Below are 25,793 nucleotides of genomic sequence, written 5' to 3'. Positions count from 1 at the left end.
GATGCACTTTTAGCTACGGGCTCATTACACTATGGTATGCTATATAATAAGTGGCTCTGTGAGATCTTTTCTGCTCACTGCTATCTGGCAAGTCAATGCTTCCACCTGCCTTACTTAAGTTTACTGTTATTTATTTATTTACTTATTGATTCGTTGATTTATTGTATTATCTGTCCTTCGCGTCTGTAATCTGTTCCCGTGTTTTTATGTTTCTGATGCAGTATGCATCTGAAATTCCCCATGGGATTAATAAAGTTTAATCTAATCTAATTGCAGATCAAGTAAAAGAATAAGGGAAGTCTTAGCAGGAATTGTGCACAGATTCCATATAAAACGGACAGCCTCAGTAGTCTTACCTCTAGGAGTAACACATCTAAGATGAACTGCACTGTACGTCATGTCAGTAAATAAATAAACAAATAAATAAAAAGTTCACAATCACACGTTAGATTTCACTTCGATCCCTCTTCGCTCGACTGGGGTTATTTTTTTAGGTGAAAAACTATTGTTTGAAGACGTTATAAAATTCTAAAGATCCCATGTTTTCCAGTAAGAAGCGACGAGTGCACTTGGAGACGGAGATAAACGGCAATATGAAAATGATTCGCAAGCGCAATTCAGGTTTTGAGAGGGGGAAATCACAACACATTACACATGCGCAGTACAAATCGGCAGTGTTGTAAAAAAGTATTTTTAGTGAGCAGAGAGTGCACGAGCGATGCAAATCGGGTATGGACTCACAAGAATTGCGAATCGGGCAGTGTTGTGAAGGTGAAAAAGTTTAGGGTAAGCAACACGGATGAGGTGGGGACGCGTACAACTGTTTAAACTTCGTGGGCAAAAAATCCAGGTTGAGTAACAGCAATCTCCTTAAAAAATGGAAGCGGGTCAGCCTTCTCTGTCCACTGATCAGTACTCCTCTCCGATGTGTCTGGATGCCCTGAATGAGCCGATCACTATCTCGTGTGGACACAGCTATTGTATAGACTGTATTAATGACTACTGGGACAAGTCGGACACACCAGGAATTTACAAGTGTCCTGAGTGCAGATTAACGTTTACAGTAAGGCCTCAGATTAAGAAAAATGCAATGCTAAACGATATTTTGGAGAAACTGAAGGGCGCGGAATCCGATGTCGGTCCGTCTCAGAGTTACGCAGGACCTGACGAAGTCTCCTGTGATGAGTGTTCAAGGAGAAAAAGGAAATCTTCAAAGACCTGCCTGACCTGCATGGCTTCCTACTGTGAGGCTCATTTGCAGCCTAACCGCAGGTCTGAAGCCTTCAAAAGACACAAACTGGAGGAGGCGACTGGAAAACTGCAAGATAAACTCTGCGCGAAACATCACAAAGTTCTGGAAATCGTCTGTAGAACGGATGACACCTGCGTCTGCTTACTTTGTGTGGCGACTGAACACAAGAGTCATGACACGGTGACACCTGAGGAAGAAAGAACAGAGGCAGGTGAGGGGAGGAGTAGGAAAGGAAAACATGTAATACTGGAGGGCTTTTATTTTGAAATGCATACCTTTCGTTTGAGAAGCGAGGCTGTTGCTCAAAGCTGTAGAAATCCGGGGGTCTTTTACATGTCATTTTAAGAGTCCTCTATTAAACTAAAGGCAAAAGACGAGTTATAAAATGCACATTAAACATTGGCCTTCAAAAATGAATTTTGGATCGATGTCTGTTTTAGCTTTTGCGCAGTTCACTTTATAAGTTATGCGTTATTTTAAAAACATTTAAAAATAATACCATCCATCCATCCATCCATTATCCAACCCGCTATATCCAAACTATAGGGTCACGGGGGTCTGCTGGAGCCAATCCCAGCAAACACACGACGCAAGGCACGAAACAAACCCCGGGAAGGGCGCGCACATACACACACACCCACACCCCAAGCACACACTAGGGACAATTTAGAATCGCCAATCCACCTAACCTGCATGTCTTGACTGTGGGAGGAAACCGGTGTACCCGGAGGAAACCCACGTGGAGAACATGCAAACTCCACGCAGGGAGACAGCAGCGCTACCCACTGCGCCACCATGCTGCCCCCTAAAAAAATATGTGATATGATAATACAAAATATGAAAAGGCCGTCACAAAATTCACAAATATACTTTGGTGATGGGAATGAGTCTGTGTCTGTGTGTGTTACAGTTTCTTGTGGACGGTCTAGAGCTAAAACAGCTGGACGGAAAAATACCAAACTCGCAACTTAAGCCTGTAATGAGAAGGCGGTATGCTGTTTCGTTTTTGAAACAAATCGTTCGAGAAAAAGAGGCACTAGAGGAACCGTCGAATACTGTAATTCTGCAATTGAGTTTGGTGAATTTTAAAAATGTGACAAATCTAACATCATCTATACGTACTAAAAAAGACGCTTTACACAAATTTTCATCTATCTGCAAAACTTTAATTTGTGATTTTTGCTATTTGAAAATTCCAAAAGCAGCTTTATGCACAAAGTACAACAATTCTTAAAACTTCTTATTTATTTATTTGATGGATGCCTTTATCCAAGGCGACTTACAACAGCTGAGATACAATTGGCTCCATTCCTTTTGTCTTCAAATTAAAATACAGACAGGTGAAGTGACTTGCTCATGGTCTTGCAGTGTAAGTAATGGGATATGAACCCACAGCCTTTAAGCTTCAAACCCTGAGGTTGTGGGATAAAGGCATCAGTCAACTAATTAATAATACTTAGTAACTAGGGGGCTTCGCCCCCTGCTCGCTTCTCTTGCCAACTCCCCAGCCTGTGAGCCACTTTGCGCCTCTGCTGCTCGCGTATGTGGATTTCACTTTCACCAAACAACAGGGGCCTCATGTATAACACCGTGCATATAATTCACACTATAATAACATGGCGTATGGACAAAAGCGGAAATGTTCGTACGTACAAAAAAATCCAGATGCATAAATCTGTGTGAACGCTAACTTCCACGTTCTTCCACTACATAAATCCTGGTCAGCGTGAAAAGTAACTCTCGTGCACGCGCCTGCTGCCTCACCCCAACTCCTCCCAAAATTACGCCTCTTTGAATATGCAAATCAATATAAATAGCCCTTAAGCTCAACCTTCTGTGAAAAGACAATGGCAAAAGCACAGGGGAAAATTGAAGAATTTCAGCAAATACCAAGTGGAGGCAAAGGAAAAACGTACTATTTGTTGGTTTAAACAGTGGTATAATCAACAAAATGAAGTTGATCGAGTGACATAGTGTCGGAGAAACTTGAAAGCTCAAGTTCACAAAGTCGCACAGTGCCCGAAATAAAAAAGAAGTTGTCAGATATCAAAGTCGCCTTGAAAAGGCGAGTTGTAGCCCACCGTCTGAGTGTCATATGAAAGTTTATTAGGGTACAGAGAAAAAAAAAGGCAAACAGTGGGGGAAAAAAGCACAAAATGTCAACTTTAATCTCTGAATTTCCACTTTAATCACGTAGTTTATTTTGTCATTAAAGTAGAACATCATAAACTTCATCTTAAAATCATTTAATTTACTAGTTTCTCAAATCCTATCGTAACTAAAGTAGCATATGTTAAATGCTTTGTTTTGTATTTGATCTTCTATGTGCGCTATGTCTGTGAATCACTATGTGCTTCCGGGCTTTCTCTTCCTCCGACAGGATACAGAATCTATTACATTTGTGATATTACAGCTCTCTGAATAATTAAAATACTGAGATGTATACGTGATATCATTTTTATGATGAAAGGAGTTAAAGCTTGTTATTAAACATGGGAACACAGTTGCATAGTGATTGTTCCTGCCTCACGAAAGATGCTTGCTGCACCATGTGCGACCTTCGATGAAATACTTTATTGTAGCATTACTGTCTCTTTCAAACGTACTAACCTCCAATTCCTGTCCTTACTGTTCTTTCTCCAAATACCCAATCAGCACACAATCAGCTCTGTAATAGACGTTAAACCATCTGTAAGCTTAGAATGGCAATTCTTCAAAACTTTTAAGGAACATTGAAATATCTTCGTAATGTTTAATTATTCTATCCATCTATCCTTCTAGTGTCACGCCAATCCCAGCAAGAATACAGCGCGAGGCAGGAACAATCCGTGAATGGAGCGCCAGCTCCTCGTAAGCATTGCGGCAACGTGTCCTCACATGTTTTTCTATATTAACAATATAGATTATTTAAATGATGTTAACATTTTATCTGTAAAATATAATAAACATATTTTCCTGCATTTCATCTTAAAAATGATATCGGCATCATATGTAAATACTCGCTTTATAAAGTGGCTCAGGTTGTGAAATATTATAACTTTATCGCAAGTTTACAGTGAGGTGATTGTACTTATAAGTACAAAGCATTCTACAAGGATCACTTGATGGACTGATTGAGTGCGTTTATAGTTCTTGGGATGAAACTGTTTCTGAACCACGAGGTCCATACAGGAAAGGTTCTGAAGCGTTTGCCGTATGAGAGCAGTTCAATAGACAGAATAGCCGAGGCAGCATGTGCTTGATGCTGTTTACCAATAATTCTTTTTCCAATCAGCTGCTGTAGAGCTGTGATTCACACTCAGATACAGTGATATAAATACTCCGAGTGGTGCAGTGAGAGTAATATGGAGAAAGATGATCCGATGTGGCAACCCCTAACGGGAGCAGCTGAAAAAAGAAGAAGAAGATGTAGTGAGAGTAACAACGCTAAAGCAGCTATGGTATTTGGAATAGTTTGGCCATTCTGTGGACCATTGTATTGTTACAGGTTAATTACAATCAGATGCATTAAACTAATAAACAATATGTGGGTAATTTCAGTGTATTTATAAAGCTGCGTCAGGGATGTGGATCTAAAAAAGAAAGGGTAACCACACAGGAACAGTAGCACTGCTTTGACGCTGGGTGCCGCCAGTTTGCAAAACTGAGCAGAGAACTTGCGTACACCAGGGTTGGAGCTACCGTGAAAATGTTCGTGGCTTTACGCCAAGTTTAGGTTTTATACATCGCGATTCGAGCATGGAAATGGGCTTATGAAACATTTTTGTGCGTATGCACCGTTTATACATGAGGCCCCAGATCTTTTAATTCTTTTGGATACGCCTCATCATTGGGAAAAAACACTACTTTTCCTGAATTAGACGATCTTCAAGTCTCCAACCTAAAGTTTAAATCTGAACAATATATTCAATCTCTTTTCGCTGTTCCATTATTTCATCAAGTAATAATTTCTGTTTCCGCTAATGTGATCTTTACTATCATTTTTTTGAGACTTTTGAATTTTAGTGCTTTCATTATCTCTAACCTGCTCTGCATGTGTATCGCGCCAACTTTTTTGAATTCTTTACGACATTCTACTTTGTCATCTAATCTTTGTCTTTTATTTCCGGCCCTGGGTGTGGTTAAATCTCTTGGCACAAAGTCTTGTCTTGTGGGACGTGAAAGTATCTCTCTGAAAAAGTCACGTCTCATCCCAGAATTTTTTTTATATAATAGAGAGATAACTTTGTGTAATGTTTATGATCTGCCCTGCTGGTAAATGCAGTAGGTGTGTTCTGCTCCTTTCCAATATGCCTCCCCTCTAGGCACTGATAGCACACACTGAATTGCTCTTTGAGTCAGATGAGGTGACACCAGAGGCCCCTGTGTTTTATCAAATTTCTAAAGATTTGAAGTTGCAAATAAGTAATTAAATAAATAAAAAACATTATCTTCTGATCATCTTTGTATTTTTCTTTTTTAATTGCAGTGTAAAAGCTGTATTTTAATAACAAAACAATAATACTCATATTAAAAAATAACATCGAAAAAAGATTAAACATTTTAACAATCCTTAACAAAAACATGACTGGTGACCCTCAAGTAAATATGTAAACCTTTAAACGTTTGGAGTTCCTTCTTCATTCCACTTGCAGTTTTGTTAGAAGTCAGAGTGAAAACACCTAGGAGAATGAAATAAAGTTACAGTTAACAAAACTCCCAAACATGGTGTAGTTTTAATATTAAGTGTGTCTTTTTTTCTAAATTTATAAGCTTTCTTTTCATGCATATCAAATACTTACTTTACTATTTACATTCATAATCGGCAAGAGCTGAAATGAGTGACAGTACCCTGACGGTCACAGAATGCCACTTGCTGGACTTTTTCCATTCCACATTTGTTCATTTTTCAGGATTGATTTTGAAGAAACATCAAACAAGAGGAAAGTAAAATACCAAGAGCAAAGTAAAACTAATACACTTCCAAATTAAGTTATTACAGCATGTAATAATATGTTGTAAAGATGTAAATCTTTTGGAAAGAAGATGCCTTTTTATATATTCATTTGTAAACTACATTTTAATGTTTTAAATACTAATACTGGTACTAGTATCTTAGCATGTGTCTCCATTAGCTGTTGTATTTCTACTACTACATACTATTATTTCTTATCTAGTCAACTAAGCTTTACTTTAAGACTTACCTCTGTAAAAAGAACACAGCGTAATTCCACAGGATAATGTATGTTGAGACAGAAGTAGCTTGCAAACATCATACAAAGATATAAATGTAGTTATGCTGTCATTCACAACTGTTTTGTCAATGCTGAACATGAACAAGGTGGCACAGTGGTAGTGCTGCTGCTTTGCAGTAAAGAGACTGTGGAAGATTGTGGGTTCGCTTCCCAGTTCCTCCCTGTGTGGATAGCGCTTTGAGTACTGAGAAAAGTGCTATGTAAATGTAATGAATTATTATTAAGGTAGCACTTTGAATGGAAGCCTAAAATATGCATTAAGCAGATTAGAACATAAGTGTTACATTTAATCAATAGCTTTAAAACAACAAAAGCCATCATGCTTTGTATTATTGCTTTAGGTTCTCAGGTTTTCTAATTGTTATTTAGAGAGAGTCCTTTAAATATGTAACATGATGCCCAAGGGCACATACAGCCACCCTAACCCCGACACAGGCAGGCAGGACACAAGTGCAAGCACACACACTTTTATTTTTCTTTCTTTCCCCTTTGCCCGTTTCCCACCAGTACAGCACAGTCCCAAGCACAAAGCACAAGTCAGCACATAACCTTCTCTTCTTTCTTTTTTCTCTCGACTCCACTCCCCCTGGTGAGCTTCATCTTCTCCCACCTGACTCTGGCTCTCGGAGTAGTGGCTGCTGGCTCCTTTTATAAGGCACCCAGAAGTGCTCCAGGTGCTCGTTGACCCAGTTCCAGCAGCACTTCCAGGTGTGGCAACAGTGCTGCATCAAAGGGCTCAACAGTTCTCCAGGTGCCCCCCGATGGTGGCCACAGGCCCCAACAGGGTTGAGCTTCCATGCTCCAAACCGGTCGTACCATTGCACTCCAGGGGAGCTGCCCTCTAGCGCTTTGGGAGGAGGCAATGCTCCGGAAACACTCCTTCCCCAGGTCCTTCCAATGTAGAGGCAACCTGGCCAGGTAACGACCCTAGCTGTCCGCCACAGTGACTTTATATACTGTACTATTTACAATTGCAAACTGGAATCTTCATTATACTGTATGTAAAACTAGCATAGATATAACATAAAACTAAAATATGTATGGACACATTAATTGAGCAGGTACAGAATATTTAAAATGAGATGCTGTTTACTCTTTACCCTGCTGACCCACGACTGTGTACCAATCTACAGTTCCAATCACATCGTCAAGTTTGCGGACGATACAACCGTGGTTGGTCTCATCACCAACAATGACGAAGCCAACTACAGGAACAAGGTGAGCCAACTGGTCCAGTGGTGTAAAGACAAAAATCTCTTCCTGAACTTGGGAAAGACTAAAGAGATTGTGGTCGATTTCAGGAGAGGTCATTCACATCACCTCCCATTGACCATCGACAGTGCAGCTGTGGAAAGGGTGAGTAGCACCAAGTTCCTGGGGACGTACATCTCCGAGGACCTCTCCTGGTTAGATAACACCACATTACTGGCCAAGAAAGCTCATTCCCACCTCTACTTTCTATGCAAACTGAGGAGAGCACAAGTTCCACCTCCCATCATGTGCTCTTTCTACCGGGGCACAATCGAGAGCATCCTCACCCGCTGCATCTCTTTGTGGTATGGAAGCTACATTGCCTCTTTGAGGTATGGAAGCTACATTGCCTCCTGTAAGAAGTCCCTGCAACACATAGTGGATGCGGCCAGTAAGATCATTGGTGCCCCCACTGCCCTCCCTCAAGGACATTTTCCATACCCATCTCACGCGTAGAGCCATCAGCATTGTTGGTGACTCCTCCCACTCCCTTTTTAGCCTTCTCCCCTCAGGGAAAAGGTACCAGAACCTCCGGGCCTGCTCCACAAGACTTTCTAACAGCTTCATCCACCAAGCTGTCAGGATGCTGAACTCTGTCCACAACCTTCCCCCCCTGCCCCCTGCCCCTGCCCCTGGACCGTAACAAGAGTCAATATCTACCAAGTACCCTACCTCAGCTGGTATTATATAAAGACTCAATATTACATCTGCTGCTAACTGTTTGTCTTATTGTACATCTCATAAGATACTCTATAATGCACCTTCTCATTTTTTACTATAATTGGCTTTTGCACTAATGACTATTGCACATTGTACACAGGTCTACTTACAAGTTCTAATGTTATTTATCTTATATGTTAAACTTTTATACATTTTATATTTTATTGTACCACGAAGATGAGAGAGAAACAATATTTCGATTCTCCTGTATGTTCTGCATATATAGTGACTTGACAATGAAAGGCTATTAGATTTGATTTTTGATTTTTTTTTTGAAATATTTTATTAATTTTTATTGTAATCATTCCATATAAATAGATCAATTTATAACCAAACAAATTGAAGACAAATCAAACCCCACCCCTTAGAAGGAGAGCTTAGCTAAAGAAGATTTGCTTAGGGCTTTTTTAAATAAGACAACAATAAGCAAAAGAAAGGGAGAAATAAATATATATGTAAATAAGAAATGGAGAAGGGAATTAAATGCGGTTATAGTTATTTCTCTTATTCTAAAATAATATTGATCAGATCCTGCCAGGTTTTGAAAAAATTTTCTACAGATCCTCTAACTGAGAATTTGATTTTTTCCAATTTCAAAAAATATAAAACATCGGTTTCCTACTGACTTATCAGAGGAGAGTTAGGATTCTTCCAATTTAGCAGAATAAGTCTGCGTGCCAAAAGTGTAGTGAATACAATGCTTAGTAAGTAGGTCTCCTGTAAAAATACTATTTTAGTGTTTAAGCCTGTTAGGTGAGAGCATACTTTCTTTCTCTTTAATTCGTGATTCAGAGTTTTTAATGTCATTTTATAGTCTGAACTGGTAATGAGGCAGTTTCAATCTTTGTTTCAAAATTCCCCATGAGTTATTGAATTGTAGTCTATTGTTGCATTGATATTTATAGTTACAGGGATTAGAAGAACAGATTAGATATAGCCTGCTCTCCTTCTCTCTCCCCTTTACCCCCCCCCCCCCCGCCCATTTTGCCTCCCCACATGAGGCTTGATCCAACTTCGTGATGTCCCGGTCCTCTGACATAGGAAGAGACAGAGCACGTCCAAAACAAAACAAACCCCACCCTGCAGCGGCATTAGAGAATTAAAACAAAGAGATATCTATTGCAGCTGAATTCTTAATACTATCTGCCGAAAATATAATCATTAACAATCTTTAAGCTTAAAATAATCTTCAGCAATTTTAAAAATTAAAATATTAAGATAAAAAAATAATGAACCCTGGGAATGATTTTAAAAAGTAGTCTAGGATAAACATGGTAATTCCTACTGTAATAGTATAATGTAATAGTTGATTTTTGATTTTGATGTTCTTACCACAAATAATAATGCAGGGTGTCAAAGGAAGCTGTTCTGCTTGTAATTCCATGGGGAGACCTGTTTTTTCAACATAGTGCATCGTGTTTTTCTTCCTTCTCATCAAAGTAAGCCAGGAGCAGCAGGATCGTATTTGTTATCTCAACCGAGTAACCTTGTAAATGACTCTGAGCAACATCCATCTTTCTCAAGCTCTGAAGGACTCATCTATTTTTTTACAGCAGCAACACGTCTCATATAGTTAAGGAGTCATTTTCCATTTTTGTTAAGACTAGTAAGAACGGTTTCTTTCAGTTGAATACCTGTGAGTTCTTTCAAAATGAACTGCCATGCCACTCTCATTAAACTGAAAAGGCTAGTCCTCTGAAAGTTGAGGAATGCTGGTGCCCTGGTTTATTTCTTTTTTCTGAGAATAATAAGTTGACTGCATATCTTTCTGTACTTCATCCGTATTCCACCTGGCTTCTATGTACAGTAATTGTTTCTGAGAGTCCATTCTTTTCTCTGGCAAATATACTGTTGCTTTGTGAAGAGGTATATGTGGCAATTCCCATCTGATCCCTCCGTTTGTATCTTGCATAGCGACTCTTATTTCAGGAGACAGTCCTTCTGTGTCATTATCAGATTGTGCTGTTCTCTTCTTGATCTTCTGATGACTAAATCACTTTACGTTTTCAACCCGGGCCTGAGGTTGTTTCAACAAGGAGTCATATCCAGTGCTTATAACGTCTCCCTCAATTACATCTTGAAGAGATTCATGATATTTTGCAACCATTTTTCAGGGTTAGAACATTTCTTGTGTCATAATGAAATTTATTTATCTTTTATGCCTAGTGGGGTCTTGGTGGTGTTGTGCCCTCAGAACCCCTGCAGATTTTGTTTTTTTTCTCCAGGTGTCTGGAGTTTTTTTTTTCCTGTCCTCCCTTACTTTTATTCTATGTTGATTAGTATTGCCTAATTTTATTTTTATATTTTTCTTTTTTTCTTTCTATATCTTGTAAAGCACTTTGAGCTACATAGTTTGTATGAAAATCTTCTTCTTACGGCTGCTCCCGTTAGGGGTTGCCACAGCAGATCATCTTCTTCCATATCATTTGTATGAAAATGTGCTATAGAAATAAATATTGTTGTAGCATTTTGGTGGAATAAACATTTGAAATGTGGTACTTTCATGATTTCTTTGATAACTATTCTGATCACTTCATGGTGTAAATGTGGGCTTGGTCTTCCGCCCTTTTCCAGGGATTGCATTAAATCCTCTGGGAATTTCAAGTATGGGATCTGAAAACTGTCAGTCTGGTTTGGGATTGTAGTGGTATACAGTTGATGTGAGGAAGCAGAAGTTGCAGATGAAGGTGAAGGAGAAGGAGAAGCCATGAGGGTTGCAGAGTAAAAAGTGTCATTTATGTCTCCTAAAAAAGAAATCAAATATATAAACATAATTTATATGAATATTGTATTTTAATTATACTACAGGTACATACAATCCTGGAATTTTACAATTTAACAGTGACGACTTGCAGATGACATAATGGAGGGTGTGTTTGCATTTCTTTACGTGAGTGAAGTTACTTTCACTTTCATTTCTTCAGAAACAACACCTGTGTGTCAGACAAGATCTCTGTTCATGATGGCAGCAGCTAAATCTTCTGCGTCTGTGGTTCAGCATTCCTGCTCAATGTGTCTGGATGTCCTGAAGGAGCCAGTCAGCCTCACATGCGGGCACAACTACTGTATGGGCTGTATAAGTGAGTACTGGGACCAGTCAGAGACAGATGGAATCTACAACTGTCCTCAATGCAGGGAAATATTCAATGAGAGGCCAGCGATCAAAAGAAATGATATGTTAAAAGATATAATAGAGAAAGTAAAAGACAAGGACATCATTGTTTCTCAATCTCAGAGTTACACAGGATCTGATGATGTGCCCTGTGATGTGTGCAATGGGAAAAAAATGAGGGCTGTGAAGACCTGCCTGACCTGTGTGGTTTGTTATTGTGAGATTCACCTTCAGTCTCACCTCATGTCTGAAGCTCTGAGGAGGCACAAATTGTTGGAGCCGACTGAAAATATTGAAAATAAACTTTGTAAAACACATAAGAAAGTCCTAGAAGTCTTCTGTAGGACCGATGACACCTGCATCTGCTTAATGTGTGCAACAACTGAACACAAAAGTCATGACATGGTGACACCAGAAGAAGAGAGAGCTGAGAGACAGGTGAGGAAAGGAGTAGGAATGGGAAAGGTTAACTGGGAAAACTGAGAAAAAAGATTCAAAAACAGTGAATATTGGTGTTTTAAGATCTGTGAGAAACTGAATAAAATAAAAATCTGAAGGCACAGCGATGTAGTGGTTAAAACTTTTCACCCTTTGCCTTCTTGTGATTTGGAGTCACAGGTTTACATTTCACTAGGTGCTTCTCTAATATGAAGTACCAGGGTTTTTTTTAAATAATGTCTTTCATTTCTTTGTACATCACGGGCAAATTCTCATCAGGTCTGGGAATTCTATTTATCTTTAATACCTGAAAGCCCGAAACACATTTAACTCATAAATTTTTAAAATCTTCAAACACAGATCTTCAGGTTTGTCCACTCCACAGACATCTCTTCACCATTTTGTTTCTACACAGAGCCAGCTAGAGAACAGAAAGGCAGAAATGAAAAAGAAAATTCAGGAGAAAGAGAAGGAACTGGAGGAGATGAAGGGCGCCATGATGAAGATTCAGGTGAGTCGTGGGTTGTGTTTAGATAGCATAATGTAACAAGTACTAAAATAATATTGAAGTACTGTCAAATGTGCTAAGAAATGAGAAAAATGTAATTTTTTTTTAGTAATAATGTACCTATAGTACTAATCTGTGAAATAATGATTGCATTTGTGCCATATGAGACAAACCGGAATAATAAATATGAAAAAAAACAATGAGCCCATTAATTCCTAAAACTCACAATGTCAACCCCAAAGCTGAACAAAGCTGCTTGTCTTGTTCTTTGTTGACTCTGAATGCTATTAATAAGCATTTCTGGACAAAATTCTCACACTTACCATAAGAATTGAACATAACTTGCCACAAAACAAGAAGAAGAGTTTCATCACTTTATTAAACACTTTGTTAAGATTTGGTATTGTTGTCCACATATTGATTTGGCAAAATTTTACACCAGATGCCCTTCCTGATGTAACCCTCCCCATTTACCGGGCTTAGGACCGGCACAAAGAAACATACTGGTTTGTGCATCCCCTGTGGCTGGATTATATATAATTATCTATATGACAGGGTGCCTCATGAGGAGCAGATGTCGGGAGTGGCAGAGAAGTACATAAGAGTTGTACAGGATATGTATGATGGAAGTGTGACAGTGGTGAGGTCTGCAGTAGGAGAGATGGATGCATTCGACATGGAGGTGGGATTACATCAGGGATTGGCTCTGAGCCCTTTCTTATTTGCAATGGTGATGGACAAGATTAGACAGGAGTCCCCGTGGACTATGATGTTTGCTGATGACATTGTGATCTGTAGCGAGAGTAGGGAGCAGGTTGAGGAGATCCTGGAGAGGTGGAGATATGCTCTAGAAAGGAGAGGAATGAAGGCCAGTAGGAACAAGACAGAATACATGTGTGTGAATAAGAGGAGATCAGAGCAATGGTGAGGATGCAAGGAATAGAGTTGGTGAAAGTGGATGAGTTTAAATACTTGGGATTAACAGTACAGAGTAATGGGGATTGTTGGAGAGAGGTGAAAAAGAGAGTACAGACAGGGTGGAATGGGTGGAGAAGAGTGTCAGGAGTGATTTGTGACAGACGGGGATCAGCAAGAGTGAAAGGGAAGGTCTACAGGATGGTAGAGAGACCAACTATGTTATACGGGTTGGAGATGGTGGCACTGACCAGAAAGCAGGAGAGAGAGCTGGAGGTAGTAGAGTTAAAGATGCTAAGATTTGAATTGGGTGTGACAAGGATGGACAGGATTAGAAATGAGTACTTTAGGAGGTCAACTCAAGTTTTACGGTTAGGAGACAAAGTTAGAGAGGCGAGATTGTGTTGGTTTGGACATGTGCAGAGGAGACATGCTGGGTATATTGGGAAAAGGGTGTTAAAGATAGAGCTGCCAGGGAAGAGGAAAAGAAGAAGGCTTAAGAGGAGGTTTATGGATGTGGTGAAAGAAGACATGCAAGTGATGAGTGTAGCAGAACAAGATGCAGAGGACAGAAAGATATGAAACAAGATGATCTGCTGTGGCAACCCCTAACGGGAGCAGCCAAAAGAAGAAGACGAAGTTAAGATTTTGAAACCTACACCTTTATTGTGATTCCCATTTTGTGCTTGTTAATATGGCAGTTGGAAGCAGAAACTTCATGATATATAAAGAATACGTGACTGAGCTAAATTCCTATGTTTTATTTAAGTTTAGTGCTCTGCAGATAGTGAAGTACAGAAAAATGAGGAGATCTTCAGGTCTCTTCTCCAGTCCATTGAAAGGCTGAGATCAGAGGTTACAGAGGTGATTAAAGATTATGAGAGGAAGGAACTGAGAAAGGTTGAAGAGGTCATCAAGTGGTTGGAGAAGGAGATCAAGGAACTGAAGAGGAGAGACACGGAGCTGGTCGAGCTTTCACAGACTGATGACTGCATCTACTTCCTAAAGGTGAGAAGGCTGACCTAAAGGACACCGGCAGACCTGTTTGACACACACTCATCTCCTCCTTCTCTCAACTGCTCTCTTGTAGAAGTTGCCAACTCTCTGTGTCCCACTGGATGATAAAGACAAACCAGACATCAGTATAAATGGAGGCCTGCTTCCCGAGACCCTGAAGAAGAACCTGACTGATTTGAAAAGGAGTCTGGAGGAGATCAGTGGCTGGAAGTTTGTAAAAAGATGTGAGACTGGTGGGTTGTGTCTCCTCAAGTGACCTCAGTTAATCCAGAGAGACACTGGGGGTACAAGATGTACTAATTATCATAAGTGCAGGAGGCTAAAACTCTGATTTTTGTGTTTTTTTTTTCTCCTCTCAGGAGTCAACTCTCCAGGTCACGTCCTACAGAATCTCAGACTTAGAGATCGGTTTTTAAAATGTAAGTCTGATCCTGTTGTGCTTTGGGTAAACTTTTTCATGATTTACTGTCCATGAGTGAAGGCCAGTAGTGTTGCAGTGTTTACTGTGTAAAGTGCACACTCATTTGACAGGCAGAGGGGATGTATGTTGCTTGTAGTTTTTATTATACATAAACAGATGGTACTGTTACTCCCCAACTATATCATGTGCCATACTCGGATGTGTTAAGTAAACTAAGTCCTACTGCACTATGGGTAAAGCTGGAAAAACAGGAGTACTGCCTGCTTGATTGTGTTGTAGTCTGATACAGAATGAAGCTTGGACTATTAAGTGCTCGATGACCGAGTCGCTGGGGATGTCATTACACAAGTGAGAACTCAGCTCATTACAAACATCATGCTGTGAGTGTCTACAGATTATGTAAAGAAGCCTCTGACAGAATATCATTGGAAAAGCCACATAGTGTGATGCCAGCTTTACCTAACTGACCAGTGCACCGACTGTTTGTTATCTTGCAGTTAACATTATAAACAGTGTTCCGCTGTTGAAATGTTCTTATTTCTGAGCAGTGGTGGGCTCTAGTGGTGGAGGAACTAGAGGAAATCAAATACCCTCTATAAGTTTGACACCTGCCTGTGTTCTAAACTATTAAAATAGCAGGTGCATCGAAAGGATGGTACGAACATAATTTAATCAGTGCAGTTTATTTACATTGTCTTATTTACCAGTTTGAAATGTTTAATGCTACTGACTGAAGTCACACTGAATGCCCGTCTCACCCTTTTGATATTTTCTGGTGTTCTTAAAGTTCTCGATGATCCAAGAAACACACCCTTTACACTACTAAAAGGTTCAAACCTATCTAAATTTAGTTAAAATATCTCTTCCATTAACCTTTTTATTATCATATTTACCTAATCCAGTTCAGGATTATGGAAATTAAAGTCCATAGCCTGGACAGGGGAACCAGTGTATCGCAGGGTACACTCACATACTACAGTGCAAGAGAAGTTAGAATCGCCAATTAAATCGCAGGCTTATCTTTAGTAGAGTTAAGTGTGTATTAATCACACACAATCACACTTGCTGGGAATCTTTTTAGTGCATGTGGCTATTCCTAAGGCACTAACCACATGCCCCAGAAATCTGGCTTCCTTCTGCATGAGGGGGATAATTAACGAGACTCTGAGTCCAGATACTTCTTCTGAGATACTTCTTCTTAGAACTTCTTAAGATCTTCCTTTTAGGTAGGGGACAGCTTCTGCAAAGTTAGGGGGATGCACCAGTAGGTCATATCTAGTTAGACTACACAGTAGCTTTAGGCCGTGTTAGGGTTATAGTGTAAGGATCCCTTTCAGAATTGGCCGAGGTTAAGAGTATTGTCCAGAAATGGCCAGTCCTAGGGACGCTACTACTTTCAATATATGTATAAACTAGCCATGTACGCCCAACTACGTTGCGCATGTTAAAGTTGTCTGTGAAGGGCTCCCTGTTTATACGCAGCTGCCAGTCGTGAACTGGGCCCTTCATCGCACAGCATTATGATTTTTTATAAGGGAAACAAAATTACAAAAGAAAACCCTTGGACATTGATTCAATAGAAACGGCCTACTCGGAATCACTGTCCGAATAGTAATTATGTGGTGGTGGAGTAGCATTTCTGCTTCTCTCCGTTCACAGTCCGTCTCGTTTTCACGACGCTGTCGTTTCCTCTCACGATCTCTTCTCAACCTTTCTCTAATCTCACAGGTTGCTTTGTGGTAATCCAAAGAGTAAGTCAATATACACGGAGCAATGGTTATAAAAGGGGGACACACAGGTATCCAGGCTCTTTAAAGCATAAATAGGGATCACTTCACTGACATGTGAGCAAGCCACGGTACAACTGTGAGACGCGCAGCACTCGCCGGCTACAACGTAACAATAATAATTTCCGGAACGTGCTGTTACGTTGTCATTCATTTTACCCACTGTCTTTCTTTCATTCATATGTTACGTAGGCACGTACCTTTTATCTTCGGCAATCTCATTCTCTAACCAGGCCTCAAGAGCTAACCAGCGTAACACTGTCCACCACCCGTTTCATTATTCCGGCACATTGTTGACATCCGTGAGTAACAACAACGTACTAAACTGGAAGGTGGTCTACGCATGCGTGGAATTCGCGGACAAACAAAGATCAAGATCCAAATGAAGATTATATATAAAGATTAGTTAATTTAAAGCACAACAATTTGTTTAGTTTGAATGTCTGCGTTTTGAGGTGTGACTGGAGTACTACAGTCTTCAGTAGTATAAGCCTGGAGGAGATTCTTAATGCAATGCCTATGTTTTAGCTGTCTGTCTACTGCCATCTAGTGCTTCTTCTTCTAATTCATTCGCGGACAAACAAAGATCAAGATCCAAATGAAGATTATATATAGAGATGATTTGGATAAGAATGTAAATAACAAGTTGGTTAAGTATGCAGATGATACTAAGATGGGTGGATTGGCAGATAATCTTGAATCCATTGAATCATTACAGAGGGCCTTGGACAACATACAGGCTTGGGCAGATTTGTGGCAGATTAAATTTAAATGGAAGTAAATGTAAACTGTTACATGTAAGAAATAAAAATGTTAGGTTTGAATGCTCAATGGGTGGTTTGATTACCAAAAGTACATCTTATGAGAAGGATTTAGGTGTCGTAGAGAACTTGACACTATCAACTGCCAGACAGTGTTCAGAGGCCATTAAGAAGGCTAAAATAATGTTAGGTTATGCATAGATTACAAGTTCAAAGCTATGCTTAAGTTTCATAATGCACTGGTGAGGCCTTGTCTGGAGTACTGTGTGTAGCTTTGGTCTCCAGGTTACAAAACAAACATAGTGGTGCTAGAAAAGGTCCAGAGAAGAGCGACTAGGCTGTTTCCAGGGATACAGAGGATGAAGAAAGGCGGGCGGAGTGGTGGCTCTGAAGCTAAGGATCTGTGCTGGTATCTTGAAGGTTGCCGGTTCGAATCCCCGTCACTGCCAAAAGAGATCCTACTCTGCTGGGCCCTTGAGCAAGGCCCTTAACCTTCAATTGCTCCAGGGGTGCTGTACAATGGCTGACCCTGCGTTCTGACCCCAAGGGGTATGCGAAAACTAACAAATTCCTAATACAAGAAATTGTATAAGGCGAAATAAAGAACAAAAAAAAAATTATGAAGAAAGGTTAAAAGAGTTGAAGGAAAATAAGATTAAGGAGACACGATGGAAGTGTTTAAAATTATGAGGGGAATTAGTCCAATGGATCGAGACTGTTACTTTCAAATGAGTTCTGAAGAACACAGGGGCATAGTTGGGGACTTGTTAAGGGTATATTTCGCACAAACATTAGAAAGTTTTTTTTTATACAGAGAACCACAGATGCATAGAATAAGCTACTAAGTAGGGCGGTAGGCAGTAGGGACTTTCAAAACTTGACTTGATGTTATTTCATGGCCTGTTTTTGTCTAGATTGTTCTTATGTTCTAATGAATCCAACAAAGATCTTCTCCATGAGGCACTTAAATGTGGTGGGAGAGGTGCATAAGTCCCAAGGCATGACTACGAAGTATCACAATTAACGTCTTATAGAAGCACATGCCTATTCACAAGCCTTAGGTGCCAAACCAGCTGAACAGTAGCTTCAGTGAAAAACCAGGGAGTTGTGCTAACAGGATTCAATTCATGGGTTCAAGAGTACTCATGTGTTTGAAGCAGCTGGTACAAGACTGGCTTCCTGGCAGCATTGACCTATTTATAGTTAATCCAAAACCTCCAGCTGACATCTTTTTTTTATGATGAGGACTACCGGTATTCCCAATGGGCTTGAAGGAGCTTCAATTTCACCTGTGTCTACCATCTCCTGTATCTTCCCTTCTGTTACAGTATGTGATGCTTAGGGGTGTGGGTGTAGAATGCCAGGGTAGCACTACTGATTTTAAATGTCTGCTGGACTATGCCTGTTCTTGTGATGGCCAGATATTGTTGTTTTTCATGTATGTTAATTAGTTTCTACTTTGCTTTGATGTATTTGAACAAATCTCTATCTTAATATGAGATAGTTCTGGATTTAGTGAGTGGTATCATCTGTTCTTGACTTTTGTCTTGAGAGTTGTCATTATCCATTATCCTGCAGTGCAAGAACAAAGTAGTTTGTATTATTGTGTTGTATTTCTGAGGTGGCCATGATAGGCTGGCCATCTAGCTCTGTGAAGAGGATTACTTGTGCTGCTATTTTGTGTGTTGTATTTACCCCATTTTTGGACACCCTTTGCACGTCCAACCTGTCTGGAAAGGGGCCTATGTCTGAACTGCCTTTTCCAAGATCTCTTCCATTTTTTTTTTCTTTAAACGTTTTCTTCTCTTCTTAGGGATTCAAGGCCAGGGGGTTGGGGAGGGGGCTGTCAAAAAACAAGGCCTGTTAAAACCCACTAAGGCATTTCTTGTGTGATTTTTGGTTATGCAAGAAATAAATTGTTGACGTTATTGTTGTGGTATTGAGAATACTTCTACCCTTATATATGTATTACTTCTTTATTAAAGACATTATATAAGCCTCTTGTTCTTTTCTAATTGGTAGACTAGAAACACCCATAAATGCTATCCTTGTGTTACTAGTGCACCCTGCAATATGTACCCCTGGGAACATTCAGTGATGAGCTGCAGTCTTCCGAGACTACAGCATACAGTCTGCACCTTTCCTTCTGCTTCACCCAGATTTCCACCACTATGTGCACTGCACAAAGGCATCCCCTTGTGTCCCTACAAGACATGAATTAGGTAGAAAAGTTACCCCATATCCCCTCAGTAAACACAAACGTTTATATTTATACATTCATGTATATTGTTTTAGAATAAACAGACATATCAAACACTTAATACAGGAAAGAAAAATGTGACCTGAGAGACAGAGGAGGAGAGGATAGGTGCATGCGCTGATACAGTGCATGGCTGCACCCAACACATGACACACCAATTCAGGATCCCAGATTAGGACCCGAGTGCAGCCATGCAACGGGTGACACCTCAGCAGCACACCAGTTCAGAAGGAGCAGAACCAGTGGGAGGTTTTTATGGTGGCTGGAGTGCCAATTCTGCCAACAACCCCCAGGTTTTTCCCTGCAGGTTGGAGGGCCTACTTACAGGGCTGGATGCAGATTAACGTCATACCCAGGATGGAGCAATTGTAGGTTAAGGGCCTTGCTCAAGGGCCAGAGAGTCAAAAAACAAGTTTCAACTCAGGTGGATTGCCTTGGCAGTTGCAGGATTCAGAATGTTTATGCTAACTGTGACAGCTGCCATGATTACTAGGGACACTGCTGTAAAAGGCAAGCTTAACAGTGTTGACAATTATGTGCTTTGAAATGCCCTCTGCTATAAATGAGAGGCCTTGTTAGTGTGGCCTCCACCTTGAAGAAGAAGAAAAAGAGGACATTACGTTTATACAGTGCTTTTCTCACTACTCAAAGTACTTTATGTAGTGAGTGGAAAGCCAATTCAACCACCACCAACATGATCCATCTGGATGATGTGACAGCAGCCACTTTTCACCCGTACTGACACCACACGTTAACTATTAGGTGGTGAAGGGATGAGAACGATAGCTAGGCAATGAGAGACAAGGAATAATTAGGGGACCAGAATGACTAGGCCATGGTGGAAAACTTAGCTAGGACATCGGGATACACACTACTCTTGACTATGTCTATGTCAACATATCATGTAGCCTGAAGTTCAACTTTGCCCATTAAAAGGGGATGCTTCTTGACCACAAGTTGACCACTCAACACCTCATCATCACTTCTCTTGTGTCTATCTCCCTGATCTGGGTGCTGTTCTGCCACAAAGTGAATTGAGACAATTTTTTTATTAAAAAATATTGCAAGAAGAAATGTCAAAAATGAAACAAAGCTCATTAACTAAAAATCAAAACCAATCTTTTGTCAAGCCCAAAGCTCCAAAAATCAAAGTCAAAGGGATCAAAGCACAGGCCAGGAAATCAATAAACAAAAATGGATTTGTAACAACCAAGGTTTGTATCCACAAACTTGGAAAGCTAGGAAGTCTTTGAGCTGACATAAAGTATGAACCCTCTAAGGGGCCAAAAGCTCTGGTTGTACTGCATAGCAGCATGGCTAGAAACAGTATACAGACTAAGTCCAAAATGGCGACAGCCAAAGAAAGGAAAATGGTGTTGTGAAAAAATGTGAAAAAATATTATATATATATATATATATATATATATATATATAATCTTCATTTGGATCTTGATCTTTGTTTGTCCGCGAATTAATTAGAAGAAGAAGCACTAGATGGCAGTAGAGAGACAGCTAAAACATAGGCATTGCATTAAGAATCTCCTCCAGGCTTATACTACTTAAGACTGTAGTACTCCAGTCACACCTCAAAACACAGACATTCAAACTAAACAAATTGTTGTGCTTTAAATTAACTAATCTCTATATATAATCTTCATTTGGATCAAGAAGAACCTAGCATCCCAACATGGGAAGACTATGATTTTGAAAGTCTCGAAGACGATGCGGAAGACGCCGCTTATGATTAACCATCCATAAGTCGTGCGAAGAGAACCAGAAATGCTCCTCCACCACCACATAATTACTATTAGGACAGTGATTCCGAGTAGGCCGTTCCTATCTATCTATCTATCTATCAAATCAATGTCCAAGGGTTTCGTTTGTAATTTTGCTTCCCTTATAAAAAATCATAATGCTGTGCGACGAAGGGCCCAGTTCACGACTGACAGCCGCATTTAAACAGGGAGCCCTTCACAGACAACTTTAACATGCGCAACGTAGTTGGGCGCACATGGCTAGTGTATATATATATATACCCAAATGGAAAAGCCAAACCTGTAAATAATTTATAACAAAAGGAAATCATAAGAAGTGTAATTCCCAGATTTTTTGATCTTCTCCCCAAACTTTGCTTTGAGTCCAGTTAACATCATACCCTGAACCCAACATACAAAATCTAATCTGACAATGATAGTCCAGCAGTCATCCTAATCTGATGTCCCATTAATATTTTATGGTAACCAAGGCCGACTTCAAAAATGACCAAACCTATGGCCTTCTCCATTCCAAACCAGTAATTTTTTCCTTCTCACCTTTTTCTGTGGTGGTATTTTGTTTTGTTTTTTTGTTTTGTTTTAGAACATTAGAACAATCTAGACAAGAACAGGCCATTCAGTCCAAGAAAGCTCACAATCCTCTCCACTTAACTCTCAACATCAAGTCAAGTTTTGAAAGTCCCTGAAGTCTTACTGTTAACCATTCTACTTGGTAGCTTATTCCAAGTGTCTATAAAAAAATACCTTGCTAATGTTTGTGTGAAATTTACCCTTAACACGTTTCCACTTATGCCCCCATGTTCTTGACCACTCATTTTAAAGTAACAAGTCTCGAACCACTGGACTAATTCCTTCATAACTGTAAACATTTCACTCATTTCTCCCCTTAATCTCCTTTTGCTTAAACTGTAAAGGCTCCGCTCTTTGAATCTTTCCTCATAATTCATCCCCTGTCACCTTTGAATCAGCCTAGTCACTCCTCTCTGGACATTTTCTAGCGCTGCTACTGTATGTCCTTTTTGTAGTCTAGAGACCCAAAACTGGAAACAGAACTCAAGATGAGGCCTCACTAGTGTGTGATAAAGCTTGAGCAGAACCTCCTGTGACTTGTACTCCACACATCAAGGCGCTATATAACCTGACATTCTGTTAGCCTTCTTAATGGCTTCTGAACACTGTCTGGAAGTCGATAGCTTAGAGTCCACTGTGACTCCTAAATCCTTCTCATAAGGTGTACTCTCATTTTTCAGACCTCCCATTGTGTATTCAAACCTAACATTTTTACTTCCTATATTTAATACTTTACATTTACTGACATTAAATTTCATCTGCCACAAATCTGCCCAAGCCTGTGTTCTGTCCAAGTCCCCCTGTAATAACTCAACAGATTTGAGATTATCTGCCAATCCACCTATCTTGGCATTATATGTAAACTTAAACAGCCTGTTACTTATATTCCTAACCAAATCTATTATATATAGAGCAAAGTTTGCACCCGTCTACTTAAGAACAGTCTTAACTCCCACTTTTTTTAGTTTGTTGTTAATACTTGAGTTACAGCAGCCTGACATTCCTTTTTATACGACACAAAACTATATTTTGTATTAACTAAGCTTGATATGTAGAAATGTATAGCATCACTAGTGGACATATTTAACTGAATACACTGTTAGTGTTTTAAAAGATTATCCAGCAATTACTGTGAATTCTGCAGGTTCAAGTCTCAGGTGTCACAATGACAGCAGATCTCTTCAATCGTCTTCCCTTCTCTTCCCTCTATTCAGACGCCTGTCCGCTCACCATGGACCCCAATACAGCAAACAGACGGCTTCACCTGTCTGAAGATAACAAAAAGGTGACAGACAAGAAGACAGGGACCCAGTATCCTAATCATCCGGACAGATTTGACTATTGGGAACAAATTTTGTGCACAGAGGCTTTAAGATGGACTTGCTTTTACTGGGAGGTTGAGTGGAGTGGCAGTGGAGTGGCGATTGGGGTGACATATAAAGGAATCAGTAGGAAAGGAAAGAGCGAGGAGTGTCGCCTTGGACACAATAAAAAGTCATGGTCTTTGACCTGCTCTGATTCCAATTTCTTTGTGTGGCACAATAACAAATCTACTACAGTCAGCGTGCCCTACAGTCACAGAATAGGCGTGTATCTGGACTGTCTCACTAGTTCCTTGTCATTTTATAGCGTCTCAGACACAATGACCCTCCTACACACATTCAAAATCTCCTTCACTGAACCAATCTATCCAGGGTTTGGGGTTGGATGGGACTCCAGTGTAACAATCTGTCCTCTGAACCTGTCTGACTAGTGATCGGTATCCCCTGCAGATCACTTTATGTCATTCTGTCATACAGGCTATCTTGTTATTTTGGACTGCAGTAGAAAAGCCATTGGTATTTGCTGGAGCTCATTTCTCATTTCAATCCTTGTACCTCACCGAACACACACACATACACACAAACACACACACAAAGAGTCACTGGCTGCCCTGCCATGTCTTTTCTTACAATGACCATGGACAGATGTGGTCAGCTGAGCCTCCATCTTTCAATGTGGTCATCATCAAAAAAACAGTTTACGTTCAGCAAAATTTAAACTCAGCCTGAAGCGGAATACCATGGCACGTTGAGTCAAATTCCCATCACCCAGAAATTGATATCCTAATTTGTCTTGTAAATATCAAATAACAAGTACAAATCTGAAATCAGAGCCGTCTGGTAAATTCTTTTTGTTTATTGTATTTTAATCCACTCAGTGGTACAGTGGTTAGCACTGCTACTTCACAGCTCCAGGAGCCTGGGTTCAAACCGGTCTGGTTACTGTCTGTGTGACATTCCCATCAACTTTCTGTGTCCATGTAAGTTTTTTTCTCAATTTCCTACTCCTATCCCAAAGTCCTGTGTTTTTATAAACCTAAAAATGGGCAGCTTATGTGCAGAATGTACTCTGATATGGACTGGCATCTTGTCCAAGGTTGGCTCCTGTCTTAAGGTCAGAGTGATATCTTGCTTCTTAAAAGTAATGGATGAATTAATGACTCCTTTTTTCTTTATTCTATTCACTGATGCTTTCTCATATTTGTTTTTAGTCAGCTTGGCTGACAAAATGATGATGCTGACCAACATTATGTTAGCAGTTATGCAGTATATAGTGACTTCACCAGGTAGGCGGGTGAACTAAATCAAATCAGCTGGCCATGATGGAGAGTGGCTTCCCACCATGACCGTGACAGAGGTGATATAATCCACAAATGATGTGAAGGGTTTATAGAACTGCAGAATAAAACATAAAGGATTGGATCAACAAATCTGCAGAGTAATATTTAGAGACTTGAGGTGGTGAGGCAACATGGAAAACACAAGAGAATAATTAAATATTTACTATGAGAGGATGCCAGTTTAATTGCCCAACTATATTCAGATGTGTAACCACCATCAGAGCAGACTCTATCTGCCCTGTTCAAAACGGATAGATAGATAGATAGATAGATAGATAGATAGATAGATAGATAGATAGATAGATAGATAGATAGATAGATAGATAGATAGATAGATAGATAGATAGATAGATAGATAGATAGATAGATAGATAGATAGATAGAGTGTGACCACCAGGGGACAACTCAGAACAACGAACACCAGACACAGCTCAACCAAACACAATTTCAGATAAAATAAAAGGTGGTTCAATAAATAATAATTTTTCAGCAAATTCTTCAATCAGTCCAGCACAATCAATAATGCAATTAGTCACCTTCCATCTCTTTAGTGTGGTTTATTTGAAATATTATGTGCTTAGAGGGTCTCACTTTTAGTTTATAGGGTAGTTTACTACTTATAACTACAAAGCACAACTAAAAGGATCCTTTGCTTATTTTCCCTCCTATTATTGATAAAGATGCAGACGGGCTGAAGAGTGTAGAGCTACTTATTAATTTGAAAAATTGAATTTCATGCCATTTTTCTTAAGATTTGAGTGGATTGTTATCCTTCTATCATCAGCTTTCCTTAGGGATTTATGACGCTAAGACGATCACACCTGTTGATTACCTATGGATGTGCAATCATAGTTTACTCTTTAATTAAACAAGCCATAACAATTGTGTAGTGATTTCATATCATTTTGCATTTTCTTAAGTATTTATCGAGAGGAGGTTGACTATTGTTTTCATTGTCATTATTAATATCATTTTTTTTAAAGGATAGTTCTATTTATTGATTTTTTTTTTAAAGTATAAGTGTCAAAGACATATGGCGCACCACAAGATTAACACTTTAAGAATGCTGTAGTTTGGTAAAAGTCGTATATTAAAGAGGGTGAATACTTA

At 39.7% G+C, this 25,793-nt stretch overlaps 1 protein-coding gene across 1 annotated transcript; it reads left to right on the top strand.

The window, feature by feature from the left end:
- The first annotated feature begins 696 nt into the window (after positions 1–696).
- LOC114667046 (E3 ubiquitin/ISG15 ligase TRIM25-like) lies at positions 697–25,793 on the top strand. Its single transcript, XM_051933463.1, has 8 exons — positions 697–1,593; positions 7,620–8,128; positions 11,382–12,007; positions 12,423–12,518; positions 14,205–14,438; positions 14,521–14,680; positions 14,807–14,866; positions 23,236–25,793. Exons 1-8 carry the CDS (start codon positions 878–880, stop codon positions 23,772–23,774), a joined length of 2,940 nt encoding a protein of 979 aa, XP_051789423.1. The 5' UTR covers positions 697–877; the 3' UTR covers positions 23,775–25,793.

Source organism: Erpetoichthys calabaricus, chromosome 1, assembly GCF_900747795.2.
Source record: "Erpetoichthys calabaricus chromosome 1, fErpCal1.3, whole genome shotgun sequence".
NCBI classification, from domain to species: Eukaryota; Metazoa; Chordata; class Cladistia; order Polypteriformes; family Polypteridae; genus Erpetoichthys; species Erpetoichthys calabaricus.
Note: the sequence above shows the minus strand (reverse complement) of the source record. Positions and strands in the feature narration are given on the sequence as shown.

Coding starts and splice junctions, on each gene's coding strand:
- LOC114667046 (XM_051933463.1), top strand. CDS start 878: ATGGAAGCGGGTCAGCCTTCTCTGTCCACTGATCAGTACTCCTCTCCG. Junction 8,129..11,381: donor ACACATAGTGGATGCGGCCA/GTAAGATCATTG, acceptor TCATTTCTTCAG/AAACAACACCTGTGTGTCAG. Junction 12,008..12,422: donor AAGAGAGAGCTGAGAGACAG/GTGAGGAAAGGA, acceptor GTTTCTACACAG/AGCCAGCTAGAGAACAGAAA.